Raw genomic sequence first — 14,540 nt, forward strand, 5'->3', positions numbered from 1 at the left:
ATGCTATCTCAACTACTGAGCATTAAAACCTCTAAATGACACTTTTGCATGGCCAAATCTATCAAGAGACAGCCCCAGGGACCAAGGGACTTTGCGACTCTCCCATGATCCCAGGCTTGCTTTGTCAGTTGGAACTAAAAAAAAAAAAAAAAAAAAAGAGGTGGGAAGGGGTGCCAGGCCACCATTGGAGAGGACTGTCTCTCCTGAAGATCTCCTGTGTGATACAGGAAGCTCTCCTCATCAATCTGTTTAAATTCCTCGGTTCAGTCTAATAGATCCATTTTGCAGCATGAGAATTGCAGAAGAGATTTAAATGGCTGAACCCAGGAAAAACTGGTGAGAGAAAACAAAACACATGCACACACCCTCAGAAGGTCCCCTTTTTCATTGAGGGGGTGGGGTGGGGAGATAAGCAGCAATTAACTTCCCCCCTGCAAATCTGCATATTCTAACAAAGGTCTGACTTTAAATTCACAGAGTTTGCACATTCATTTCAATCATTACCATAATCATAGCTTTCCATTTTGGTATATATGTAATCTAATTATTCAACCTATGAACCAACTGCTTCCACACAAAACTAAGGAGCAGTTTTCTAGTTGATATATTTTTTAAAAAAGTCCTACTTTAAACGTTTAATTGCACTTCCAAATCCTTACAGTAATTAACAATATATGTAGATAAGGGGATCAAAGAGTTTAAAACAAGGTGTTTCTTTTTCTGCTGTGTTAAAAGAGATTGGCAACTGGCTGTCACCAAAGCTTGGGGTGGGGGCTTGATTAAAACCCTGGTGGAACTTCCCTGCATTTGTTTTAAAGAATGTAAATGTTTAGTCCTCAGGATTGCAGAGAGTGAACTTAGGATAAGGAATGGTGAAATTCCAGTGTGCTGCTGATAGGTTGCCCACCCATTCATTAAAACATGTATTATATTTGTTTATCTCTAGAAGAGTGTGTGTGTTTAAGTATCGCAAATGTTGTTGTCAAAGGAAATTAATATCCTGGCTGGCTTGTGTTTTTCTCTGAGGCAGATATTGATGAGTGTGCAGAGGGCATCATTGAATGTCACAACCATTCACGCTGTGTTAACCTCCCAGGGTGGTACCACTGTGAGTGCAGAAGCGGTTTCCATGACAATGGAACCTATTCACTTTCCGGGGAGTCCTGTGTTGGTAAGCAAAGAACAGCAGAGAAGTTATGTTATTGTTCTGCATGGTATCATATCCTTACTACTAGGAACAGCCTATCATGTCCAAAGACAACATTTAACGCTAAACTTAGGATGTAACCAACCATTTGTTTAAGCTCAGCACTGTTCTGTGTAATATAATTTAAATATTATTACAAGAGAGATGAACCATCAAATCTCTGAATGTAATACAGAAAATGTGCATTTAGAGGTCATATTGGTGATTTGACTCCCTTAGCTATACTCGGTAGGTCACTTAAGACAAAACAGGCCCAATCTATGTTTCTTTATGCTGCAAAATCTATATGATGTAAAGCATTAACTTACAAATCTTTTAATGTTTCCAGCACAATGATTTTGCAACACATTGTAAGTCAGCATCCCCCCCTCCCTCCATTGATCACATTTGGAATTTTGTTTAATTTTACCATTATTTGTTAACTCTCAACACGTTTTGTGTAGTTTATCGTAAAGTGGCCAAAAGCACAGTTATCTTTTCTTTCAGTTAACAGAGAACACTTGATTCTTTTGTTGCCATTGTGAGGAAAAAATAATTAAGAAAAATGGGTGCTTGTGTGGATATGGAACAAAAATCAGGCCCAGCTAGAAGCAGATAGGTGTGTTGAACTAATGGGTTGTGATGGACGCAGAGAGAGGCAACTCCCCCCCAAGCTCCTAAGACTGGGCTTGTTTACAGAAGTTTAGGTGTCTGCTAGTGTTAGAGGTCAGGGAACAACAGAACAGAGGTTGCTGCTGGTGCCAATAGCTCAAATTTAATTATGAAGAGTTTGGAAAAGGTTCACTACTCCAGTTAGTATCTGCTTTTCTTGTGTGCGTATTGGAGAGAGAATGGACACACACGTGTTGTATATGCGGTCTGAGTTTTATTTATTTAAGCTATTTCTATATTACAGTACTTAAATACAGTTGTTCCTAAGTGGTATACAGTAGGTGTAACCAATGCAATAGAGACAAAATTGGTTGAAAACTAACTATAAGAACAGAAATGATGCCTTCTGAAATAAAAAGCTGTTCACTAGGCTCTGGATGTCCAACTGTGTCTGATCTCACCTGGAAGGGAGTTCCACAGAGTTGGGCCCACAATACTCAACATGTGGCTCCTGGTGGATATGAGCCATGCATCAGAGCCACGGGGGACCGTGGCTCCCCCCACCACGAACGTCAGTAATCAGGCAGGGATATAAGGAACTGGGTGGCCTTTAATTTCTTCTAGACCCAAGCTGTTAAAAGCCTTGTGTGTGGGAGCATATGGTGTGGTGTGGGAGCATATGGATATAAGTTTTAAGGTTATGTGGTGGCCAGAGCTTGTCTCCCTCAACAGTCTTGCCAAAGCATTTTGCATCAGCCTGAGCTTTCAGACCAGGCCCAAGGATAGCACCACATAGAGCATGTTGTTATAACTGAGTTGTGAGGTTGTCAATCATGTGTGCTGATAATGTGCGAGTGAGATAGATTATGTAATATGTGGTGTGTGTGTGTGTGTGTGTGAGAGAGAGAGAGAGAGAGAGAGAGAGAGAGAGAGAGAGGGAGGGAGGGAGGGAGGTGGGGATATAGTGGGTAGCTGTGCTGTATACAGGAAGGTGATTGGATTCCATGTGTGTTGTTGCGTGTTTCTTATATATCTGTGGTTGAGCTTGATTTTTCTTAACCTCCCTGCCTGTAAGTTATTTCCTGAACCTTTTGTTCATAGCACATTTGCACATCAAGCAGGCAAATGCTGACTGAGCTATGTGCCACCTGTTTTTGTGAAGACCGAGGAGGTAATGGAGGAAGAACGACATCCTTGTTAGGTTTTGCTCAGGACTGTTAGCAAAGTCACTTAAACAGCAAAAGGAAGTAAAAAGGGGAGCAGCAGCTGGCTCAAAGAGGGAGAGCAGGGAGAGGTTTTGACTAACAACCGCTTCCCTGCCCTTTTGTAGAAAAAAGCTGTCTCTAAGAGCCTGTTGTTTCCAGCAGGTATTTACATCTGGATTAGGTCCTGCTGAGGCTGTCAGCAATCTGCCTGAGTGGCTGTAGCTGTTCAGGACACGCCCCAAACCAGCCTGCCTATGGTGCTGGAGAGGGGAGACTATAAGGTTGTTTTGCTTGGGGGAAGGGTTGTATTCAGGGTTCAAGGAAGGTGAGTGCTCACTCTCTTTTACTGGGCATGGTTTTGTGTGTATTATTGTCTTTTTCTCTGGAGGAGGGTGTTATTTTTTTCCTCTAGGCCATTTCTAGAGGCTGGATAAATAGTCTCCAATTGCCACAAAAATGCCAGGACCTTCACAAAAACCCTTAAGCCATCATGGCTTTGCCAAACCTTTCCTCCCCCACACCCTCAAAAAAACCTCATATATTTCTCCACCTTTTCATTCCTTGCTCCCTCCATCACCTGGCCAGGGAACAAGAGAAGCAGTAACCTACTTTAGGTTCTCATTTGCACGCTTTTAAATGGGGAGGGTCTGTTCTGTGTCCAAACCTAGGTTCTGGCCCAGTTTCTTTGAATTGCTGCCTTGTCTTTCATTACCAGTTTCATTTGGGAACCTCAAGTGTCACTGAGCTGCCACCACCTGTTGTGTAGCAGGTGTTTCCTTTTTGGCTCCTGCTTTGAGAGAGATGCAGAAAGATCTTGGTTAAGATGAAATGTCTGCTGTGTACTGTACATTGTGTATACATTGAGGCTTTAAGTGGATTCAGATAAATTGAGTGTTAACAGTCTGTGATTGCTATGAGGAGAAACAAAACCAGAAATCAGCTTTGCTCCTGTCAGAACATGTAAAAATATGTCCAGATATGGCTGGAAAGGCACCCTGTCTGAAACTTTGGAGTGTCACTATCAGTCAGTCACTGTACTTTAAAAAATATTGGTAGGAATGCAATGCGAGATTCTCTCAAATGCAAAGAAAAGGGCTACAACTGGCATGTTAAAATAGGATTTTAGAAGGCTTAGTAACCAACCTCACTAATTTTTTTGTGTAGTTTTCTGGCTTGAAGTGATTGTTGCTATGAGGCAACGTATGCCCAATAAATCCTCAGCAGTGGATTTCACAGGCATGATTATGTCAAAAACGATGAATTTCACAGTATTTCATGGCTTTAATAGATAATACTTCGCATGAAAGTCATTCATACTTAAAGTCATTATTGGATGTTTCAAATTTGCCAGGTTATTATGTTGCAAATCACAGTAATGGAAATAACCCAATAAGGACCCTAAGGGTTCTGAGTTTATAATGGATCCTCCATTACTTCTACCCTTATCAGGATTTCTTTAAAAAAACTACTACTGTTCAAAAATAGCAGCCACAGATTTAATATACATATATGCAAACTCAGGAACAACTTGTTTCATTCATTTCTGTGGTGCTAAATTTGGCACCAGTGATTTCACCCTGTTATCATTGCTGTTTATCAAAGTAAAGTGATATTGTGAAAGAATTCTTATGCACTAAGACGGGGGGAGAATCACCTTGCAGTGTCTGCCAGTATGGTACTGGTTTCAATTCAGGGTCTAGTCCTAAACAGTTTGGGACCCAAGTACAGCATCTTCCCCCAATACCAATCACCCAGGGTTCTACTCTGTGCAACAGACAATCAGCTCATAGTTATACCCTGGGCTGAGGTGAGGAGAGTGTGGACCCGAGGGAGAGCTTTTCCTGTGGTGGCTTCCCACTTGTGGAAGCCAGCGTGGTGCAGTGGTTAAGAGCGAAAGACTCGTAATCTGGTCAACCGGGTTCACGTCCCCACTTCTCCACATGTAGCTGCTGGGTGACCTTGGGCTAGTCACACTTCTCTGAAGTCTCTCAGCCTCACTCACCTCACAGAGTTTGTTGTGGGGGAGGAAGGGAAAGGAGATTGTCAGCCACTTTGAGACTCCTTAAGGGGAGTGAAAGATGGGATATCAAGTCCAAACTCCTCCTCCTCCTCCTCTTGTGGAACTCTCATCTAGGAACATTGAAAATGCACCCATGGTTGAATTGCTTAAATATAAATTGATCATTTATTTGCTCATTCAGGCCCTTAGATGATGATTTGCAGAAGAGCTAGTGTTATGCACCCTGTGGTCTGTTTAGTTGTTTTGCCGCTCTCTTAAATAATTTTAAACATTAGAATGGTATTTGAATATTAATCTGTTTTATCATTGTTAGCCACCTTTGGCTCCTAAGGGAGAAAGGGTGGGGTAAGAATTGTATATATAAAAAAATAAGTTTTCCACCTCAGGATGCCCTCGGACTACTGAAAGCAGAAGACCTTTATCAGGATATATCTAGGACAATGTAGTCATTAGAGTGGGTACTTTTTATCTTTTTTAAAAAATGCTCCAGACGAGCCTTAATATCCTTCACAATATGTAGAATTTGTTCCTGTTGAGCTTTGGTTCATATGTGAAAAGGGTACTTTTCAATATCATATGGGTGGCAAACCCCCAGCCTAGCCCCACAAGCCCACTAGTTCCCAGCCCATTTTACTGCTGGTGGTGAATGACACATCTCTTCTCTTGTTCCTGCCACCATTGTTAGAAGATGGGAGTGCTCTGATGGGATCTGATGCATCCTGACAGGAAGGTGATTTTCTTCTCTATCACAACATTGATAGATGTGAAGGAAAATCATTACCCCTCCTATAGAACACACTGATGAGGAGGAAAATCACATCTCTTTCCACCTGTCTTCTACCTCACTTTTCAGCAAAGTTTGTGCTGTTTTCTGTGATATTCTGGTGCATCCATAGGGGCTCTATGTGTAGTGCATGTGGATGGATGTGCAATCATGTGATCTGATGTGTGTGTGATGTGTACTTCATTTGTGTGATTTGTGCACAAGACCATTGGATAAGCATGTCTATTTCTTTTGGCTACTCTCCCTGTAGTATGCTGGGAAGGATTGCAGCTCTCAGGCTTATAAAATAGCCATTCCTGATATACTAAAAACAACTCTTTCTCTGACTGCTGGTCCATATGTAGCCAAAATGGCGCCATTCATATGGAAGAGAAAAGTCTTGGCAGGTTTAAAGAAGGTCCAAGCTTTGTATAAGTACATTTTTGTAAAGGGGGAACAAAAACCTAATAGAGGAAGGAAGCCAAAGAGTCGAGTGAGTATTGAATATGCTAAGTGGTCATGGACTGCTATCTGAAAAACTGAGTGGGAGGAGAAAAATAGCTGAAAATTCTGGAAGAGGTCATGTTTGGGTGGCTGGAACTCTGAACAGGAACAACACACACAGCAACATTTTATTGTTTTATTATTTTTCAAACCCCATTGCCCTCATTTTGACCTACCAACCGATGTGGAAGTTCACAAGGTTAGACACTGTTGTCCAGGTGTAAGATGTAAACGGAATATGAAATTAATGGGGTTATTTTAATTAAATAGCATTGCTGAGCCATCTGCTGTTGCAGTCTGGTGCCAAAAGATTAGACCAGTTTTTACTTTCTATATAAACTGGTCTCCAACAGGCTTTAATTTTTAGAAACAGTTGCAGCTATGTAATACTGAAGCAGATTGTAATGTTTTAAAAGTACTTCAGTCAATTTCTTTTTAAATGTGACTAAAGGGATTGCTCACTGATTGCTTGTAATAGTTCCACTGGCTTCAGAAATAACTATAGAAGTAAAATATGAACACAGTGAACAGATCTTGTCTAATCATTTATAACTTTACAATTCTGAAAATTATCAGCTGATTGAAGGCTCATAAAAATGAATGGGATGTTAGCACTCAGGTGCTTGGAGGGTTCCACAGAGCCTCCAGCGTACTACATAATCATATATGAGGATACATTGTGGAGCAAAATCATAATGAGTTGCATATCAAGCCTTTATCCGGATTAGCAGTTTGAACAGTATGACAGAACAGTATGACAGAAAACAGTAACTTGATCTGCACTAAAAGAACCACTTGGTTGTGCTCCCAAATGTATGAAAACATCTTAGGATAAGTTAAATCCACTCTTCAGAATTCCCAAATGAAACCCAGAATGGAACCAATGAGATGTAGCATAGCCTGGTGAGGTCCCTAGAATTCACTAGATTGCAATGTGTGACAAACTTTAGCCCACTGACGGATCAATGGCATCACTGATACAGCGTAGCAGCTGAGGTTTTCATATTTCAGGCCCTACTTTATAAGAAAACTCTAATACAATATGTGATTTAATGATTCAGGATTGCTAATTAACCAGGAGAAAATGACCTGGATATTTTAGTTTAATTTTACTAGGAAAGGGGCATGATCCCCCTTGCCTGGCCTATTTGTTATGTTTTAGCTTAGCTAGGGTCTGCTCCTGGACTAAGCTAGTGCCACCCACAATCCCCAGCCTGGGGGATTGTATTTTTGTAAGTGTTGGTAATTATATGATGATTCCAACCTTTGGATTTAGTGCCAACTCTACGCAACTCTCTGCATATGTGTTTGGAATGAAGACAGATATAACTCTTTAAGGGTGATAAGAATGGGTGGCAAGTGCTCCCACTCTGTTCCTTGCCAGCATTCAAAGAAATCAGCAGCAAACACCTCTCGCCCTGCAATTCAACAGAACAGTTTTGCACTGTGCGCATGAGAGTAAGTCTAGCACAGATCCCACCTGTCCCCCTGCACACTCTGCCACTATCCATGCTGTTCTGGAAAGTTGTGGTTGTTGTAGTAGTTATAGTTGTTGCTGTCATTAAATTTGTCAGTTGTCAGTTGCCAGGGCAACTCAAAGCAGCTTACAACCAAACAGACAATAAACCCACATAAAAATACAATAAAACCAAGAGGAAAGAGAAATACATTAAAAACATTCAGGCTACTTCTGAAAGGCCAGAGATTGTTAAAGGCCAAAGACCTGGATATAAAGGAAAGTTTTTGCCTGGTGGCTAAAGATATATAATGATGGTGACAGGCAAGCCTCCCTGGGGAGAGCATTCCACATATAGGGAGCCACTGCAGAAAAGGCCCGTTCTCATGTTGGCACCTTTTGGGGGTGGGGGACACATGAAGAAGGGCCTCAGATGATGATTGCAAGGTCCGGGTTAGTTTATCAGGGGGAGGTGGCCCTTGAGGTATTGCCATCCTGACCCATTTAAGTTCCACAATCCTCTCACACAGAATTGGGGGAGGGGCTGCATCAGAAGGAGAAACAGGCCAGCATTATCTTCCTTTCCCTTCAAAATGGTGGATGCCTCAGCTTGATTGGCCATAACATAAAAGTGACCAATTTGCTAGACTTTATAAGGTACAAGGTAAGCAATCTCAATTGTTGTCCATTGCATTGTGTGTATGTGTTACTTTATACTATTTATATTCTACATTCTATGTATTAACAATCTAAGGTGGCAAAATCAAACCCATTTTGCTAGCTTTCTGATTGGAATCTTTTTTTTAAAAAATAAATCCTTAACTTTAATGCACTGCAAAATATCAGCTGTAAGTAAACAGAGAAGGGAACTCATAAAAATGATCCAATTCTTTTAAAATACAGTTCTTTAAAAAAAAACAGCTAGAAAGAAACAGTGTACCAACCATATTTTAAAAACTATCTTATGGCTTTGGATCTTCTAAAGTTCAGCAGTATTAAAAGTTAACATAGTACATGTTTCAGTTTCACTAAAACCACGCTATTGCCTTTTAGATGTGCTACTAGCTTTCATTTTAAAAACTAGGAAATAAATTGCATGTTAAATGGCAAGTTTCCTGTGAAGAATGATTTGTCAAAGCAATGTTTATAGCTTCAACTTGTGCATATGTTGGTTGCAAGCCTAGCATACATTTGTTATATCTGATTATATTGTAATGGCTTAATGTACCATTGAAGTTGAAATTAGCACTCTTGTAGTTATTTCTTCTTCCTCCTTTGTGACAGTTATCATGTTTTCTCACCCTGACAGGATAACTCTTAGAACTGTGTTATGTGTGAAAAGTCCTGCAAAAATAGATGCCCACTAAATGCAGAATTACTCTTGATGAAGTTTCATGCCACAGAAACATTTTAAGTGTCGGGGAAACAAAGTAAATGAACTTGCAGTAGTTGCTTTCATTGTTTCTCTGCCTTCTGCTGCAATTATAATGAAGCACAGAGGTAAATTACTCAGAGAAGTAATTAAGCAAAGGGGAGGGGAGAAAGTGGCACCTCTGAAAAACTGTGTTCTGCTTCTGGCATTTTAATGAGTCAGTTTTATAAAATGATAATAGTATAAACAAAAACGTGTAAATAGGATTTGGGCTGGGAGGTCTATCAACTTCTTACCAATGGTAAGAGATGATAGGAGTTGTAGTCCATCAACATCTGGGTGACCAGTTTCTACACCCGACTTAGAATGCACAAGTATGTGCACATGAACACAGCTTAATCTTTGTAGCCCCAACTACAAGCTAACTCTGTTAGCATCCATTCCTTGCTACCTACCTCTCACTCCTCTTCCCACTCAGTCTTGTTTAGTTACAAACTCTGTGAAATGCAATACATACCACATTGCGCAGTCATGCACAACTCAAACAATTCACTGGAAAGGCAGCATATACATATTGTAAAAAAAAACAGGGGCTGCTGCTCTGGCTTACATTGCTTTCCTACCCATCAACCCAAGTTCCAAACCCCTCTCTTTATAAATTTCCAAACACACCACCCCTTCACAGCTCTCCTACCCTCTGAACTCTACACCCTGGGGTCAGTCCCCATCCCCTCACAGCTCATCCCAGTCCCAAGAGATCTGTGTTACTGTCATCAGTGGCTATGGAGAGGAGAATTAAAAGGAGTGGTGGTCAATGAAGGAGGCCTCTTCCCTGCTGAGGCAGCTCTCCGGCCACAGACCTACTGTGCTGACGCTTCTTCCTCCATAGCCTCTGACACAGCTGAAGCCAAAACAGCAGCCTCAGGGGCAGGGGCACAGTAGCAGCTGAGCAGTACAGCTACTGGGAGCTGCCCTGGCCCTTCCTGGTTGTTTATCTGAGCCCATCACTCAGTGCTTGCACCACTTACTTACTCTCTTCATTGGAGGTTTTTAAGCAGAGGTTGGATGGCCATCTGCCATGGATGTTTTAGTTGAGATTCCTACATTGCAATGGTGTTGAACGAGATGACCCTCGGGGTACCTTCCAAAACATTTGATTCTATGACTTGCCTACCTCCCTGTCTCCTCTGGCTGCCTACTGCTTTTTCTTTGCATTGCAGTTGACGTGGCTGCATCTCTTAAAAACATAGAAACAAAATGAAATAATACAGTAATAACACCAAATAAATAGCAACTGGTATTTTCCCATCAAATAGTAAGAGCAAAGTCTGTCTAAAAGTAGCTAGAAACGTTAAGGTAAATGAATCAGAATAGTTTTCTACAGATGGATGTACATATTGCATTCCCAGAAAAGAATTGCAAGGGTCATATTTATCATGTGGCTTTGCTGGATTTCATATAGTAGTTGATATCGTTAAATTTTCGCATCAAAATGTAGTATTTCTACTTGAGAAATCAGGCTAGTTTGAGAGCTATTTCCTTCATGATTGATCATGAATCTGCTAAAAAAGAGTTTTAAATATAACGTACTGTTTACACAATAAATCACAAATTCATTGACTATCAAGTCTGCAGATGTCATTCCTTGGCATAATCTTGATATAATCAATTTATCAATATATAGTCATGAAATCTGAGAAGGGAATTCTCTGATGCCATCTACGGTGTTATAGGGAAAACTGCCTGGCACTCCATATACTTTGCATTTCTGCAGCAGTCATTTTTATTTAACATATTTTATATACCTCTTAATTGAAAAAACCCTCTAAGATGTTTTAAAAATATATAATAAAATACTAAAATTCTCAGTAGAAATCAGTTAAAAACTGAAGTATTCAGAATATATGAGAAAGACCAAACTGAAGATTTTCCTGCCTATTGTCCACTCCTTCTGCTCATTATTGGTCACATTTTTGAATGGTATTGTGGCAATATCAACTGTGTAATAGGTGCTGAAAATATTACAAAATTGCATGTTTATTATAAACATATATTTTTGGTTATGCCATAGACTGAGGATCTACTTTGGGGGTCTTGGGGAGGGACCAGTTGCTGAAAAGAGTTGAAAACTGAGACAGTTGCAGAGGTTTAGAAGAGAGACTAATGGGAAGAGAGATTGGTAGGTGGAAAGGCATATTATTTAGATTTAAAAGAAATAGTTTTGATGATGGTGATGTAACTAAGTGAAGGCTTGTTATCCATTTTGCACATATATGATTGCTGCTTTCTAATGACTGGATGATGAAGGTAACTGTAACAAACTATGCTACTGTGGAACAGTTTAGGACAAATGAAAAATACGTATTTTTAAACAGATGCTGGAAATGATAGTTCTTACAACACCAGGATGTTTTGAATTTTTATTGGGTTTATTTATTTTACCTCATAAAATTCATACACCACTTGGCAGTAAAAACAACTACAACCTCACAGCAGCTTACAGTAAAACAGTAAGATTACCAGTAAAAAATAGTTTTAAACAGCTATTTTAAGCATTTAAAAGTGGTTTCTTTTTTTTAAAAAAGTCACTTGGAATATCTTATATCCTCTCACGCCTGGCAGATATGTGAAATTCTGCAACAACTTTACTTTGATCCATGATGACTACATTCTCAAATGCACAGGGTAGAGATAGATTCTGAAAGTAGAAGCATGTGAGGGGTAGCTGGCCAGATTGAGGCCAGCGAAGTGCTCTGCCTGAATCCACTACTAACCCAAATTAGCAGTAACTCAGTGAAGGCTTGTTGCCCATTTCCGCACATACCAGTATATGATTGCTGCTTTCTGATGGCTAGATCCCGCACCACTCTGCTTACATTTGAATGGGTTTGCTAGGACCATTTAGAGGTACCCAAGCTCTCCATCTCTTCCATTTGATTAATCCTTCAGCCTTTCTGAAACTAACATGGGTGTACCGGTATGTCTCATTGAACTAAAGAGAACTTTCATCTTAGTAGACATGCATAGGATTGTGTTGTCAGTAATCTAAACTGGAGCTGAGCTGAATTTTGTGCATTTCAGTTTTCATGAGGATATTTGCATTTTTGACAAGAAAGAAACTGTCTGAATAGAGATGCAAATTACATCAAAATCAGAAGTATTTCATTACTTTTCATCCATGTCTTGGACACCAAGTCCTGGACACAATCTTTAATCAAGCTACATGTCAGTAGAAATTATCCATTGTGATGCTGAACACACTTTGCTTGTTCAGGTGATTTCAGTGGAGCTCTTCTCATGAATAAATTGATTTAAGATTCATGCCAAGAAGAGGAAGAAAAATATTCAGTTTACCTAAGATATGTTTATATCATTTTTTCCTAATTACAAGTGCAATTAACATTATGTGCTTTTCTTACTCTTCGTTTACCATTTGAAAAATGGAAGAATTTTTCAGTTTAAATGAGTCTCTCTCTGTTCTAAAGCCATTTTGGTACCGCACAGACTATGTGCACTTTATTGGGAAGAAGCCCCAACAAACACAATAAGACTTACCTCCAAGTAATAAAATCTTTCATAAAGCCTCTCTGTTTTCAGAGCCTGGTTTTTTTATGCAACTGAGTAAGGCATGGCTCTTTCTGTTTGTTCTGGTTCTCCAATAAATGCAGTAAGTAAAAATAAACGTAGCAGAGTTTTTATATAAAAAAACTATTTAAAAAAATTAAAAATATGATTTTCAGAGATTTAAGGAAGCATATGATAAAATGTAATCAAACAAAACGCAGCAACAAAAAACCACCCCAAAATAAAACCTCCATCACTGAGAACTGGTTGGCACCCCTTAGAGAAGCCTCTTGTTAAAAGCTGGTGGGTGGGGCATGGCCATTTGTTGAGACATCTTTGCAGCTTCCATCCAGTCTTTGACTCCTGATCAGGGGCAGACTTTGGTAATATGGTGCCCCGAGTGAGGACAAATTTTGGTGTGCCCCCTAAATACTTATTTTCATGCCCTGCCCTCCTCTCTTGCCTTCCATTCTGTGCATGCTCTCAAGTGCACTGTATCATAGTTGTGGCAACTCAATCACCTGCCTGACTGGGATAGGAACCCGTATAAATATAGGTGTTGTGTTATTTTGTACCCCCTGTGCAGGGGATCCACCCGAAATCTGGCACTGTCCTGATGGTGTTCTTGAATTGTCTAGGTGTGCCTTTGCTGTTCTGCCCCTGTAGGCTGACCTGTACCATTGTTAGCCTTGAATAAAGCTTTCTTCCAATTCACACGCCAAGTGTCTTGGTTGTGGTGTTTGGGGCGGGAACCAGGATACCCAAGAAAAAAGACCAACTGAAAATAGAACGGCCTATATTTCATGTCATTCTGCAAATCTATGGTGTAATCGTACTTGGAATATTGTGTACAGTTCTAGCCTCATAAACTAAAGAGGGTTGTTTAAGAGCTGGAAAGCATTCAGAAAGGGCAACCAAAATGATCAGAGGTGTGGAGCAGCTCTCCTTTCGGGAAAGGTTACATTTGAGGCTTTTTAGTTTAGGGGAAAAGGCAAAGTGGAGGGACTTGATAGATGTGTCTAGCGTTATGCAGGGGTAGATAAAGAAGAAAAGAACAAGCTTTCCTCCCTCCCTGATAGTACTTAGGCCCATCTAATGAAGCTGAATTTTGAAAGATTCTGTCAAGAGAAAAGAAAGCGCTTCTTCACAAAACACATAATACCTCACCACAAGATGTGCTAATGGTTTTAGAAGGATATTGCCCAAATTCATGGCAGTTGAGGGTATCCATTACTACTAGCCATGATGGCCGTACAGTCCCTCCAGTGTCAGAGACAGTATATCTCTGAACACCAGTTTCTGGGAATCACAAGTAGAGTGATACTTCAAATGGCTCACAAATGCAATCACTCCGCCAATTTGAAGAGGAGGAGGAGATTAGGGTCAACTACAGTTCCTATGATTCTGATGCATTTGAGCATATTTTAAAACCTTCATTTCCACTTCAGCAGTAAGGCAAGCTAGGCAAACGCCTGCTTAGCTAGTGAGCATAGCTCTGCTTGCCTCTGGTTACTGGCTCCTATCATGAGCAAGGGGAATGCATTACTTAACTTGCATTATGGGGTAAATGACCAAGCTTTGTGGTGGTGTTGGGGATCCTTACCATGGTAATGTTTCTGAATTGAGAAGGATTAAAAGCAGGGCCCCATTTAAGGACTACAATGGAAGGGTGAGACTACAGTGGTACCTCGGGTTAAGTGCCATATTTTTTGCTCTATAACACGCACCCGACCATAACACGCACATCGTTTTTAGAGGAGGAAAACAAGGGAAAAAACATTCTGAATGAAACAGTGGATGTATCATTTTTGTGCTTCATGCTGTGGCCACAGACATGTGATCTGATGGTGAATTTGGG

At 40.3% G+C, this 14,540-nt stretch overlaps 1 protein-coding gene across 4 annotated transcripts in view; it reads left to right on the top strand.

Annotated features, from left to right (window-relative positions):
• NELL1 (neural EGFL like 1) overlaps nucleotides 1-14,540 on the top strand; it is a 376,161-nt gene that overhangs the window by 339,033 nt on the left and 22,588 nt on the right. For 2 of the 4 annotated variants that reach the window (XM_083750218.1, XM_083750217.1), the window contains one exon: nucleotides 1,031-1,171. The exons of the other annotated variants lie outside the window; for them this stretch is intronic. In XM_083750218.1, the coding sequence (XP_083606344.1) occupies nucleotides 1,031-1,171 (141 nt within the window). The remainder of the gene's footprint in view (nucleotides 1-1,030; nucleotides 1,172-14,540) is intronic. 4 annotated transcript variants of the gene reach the window in all.

Source organism: Podarcis gaigeae (assembly GCF_964106915.1).
Source record: "Podarcis gaigeae genome assembly, chromosome: 1".
Lineage (NCBI taxonomy): Eukaryota > Metazoa > Chordata > Lepidosauria > Squamata > Lacertidae > Podarcis > Podarcis gaigeae.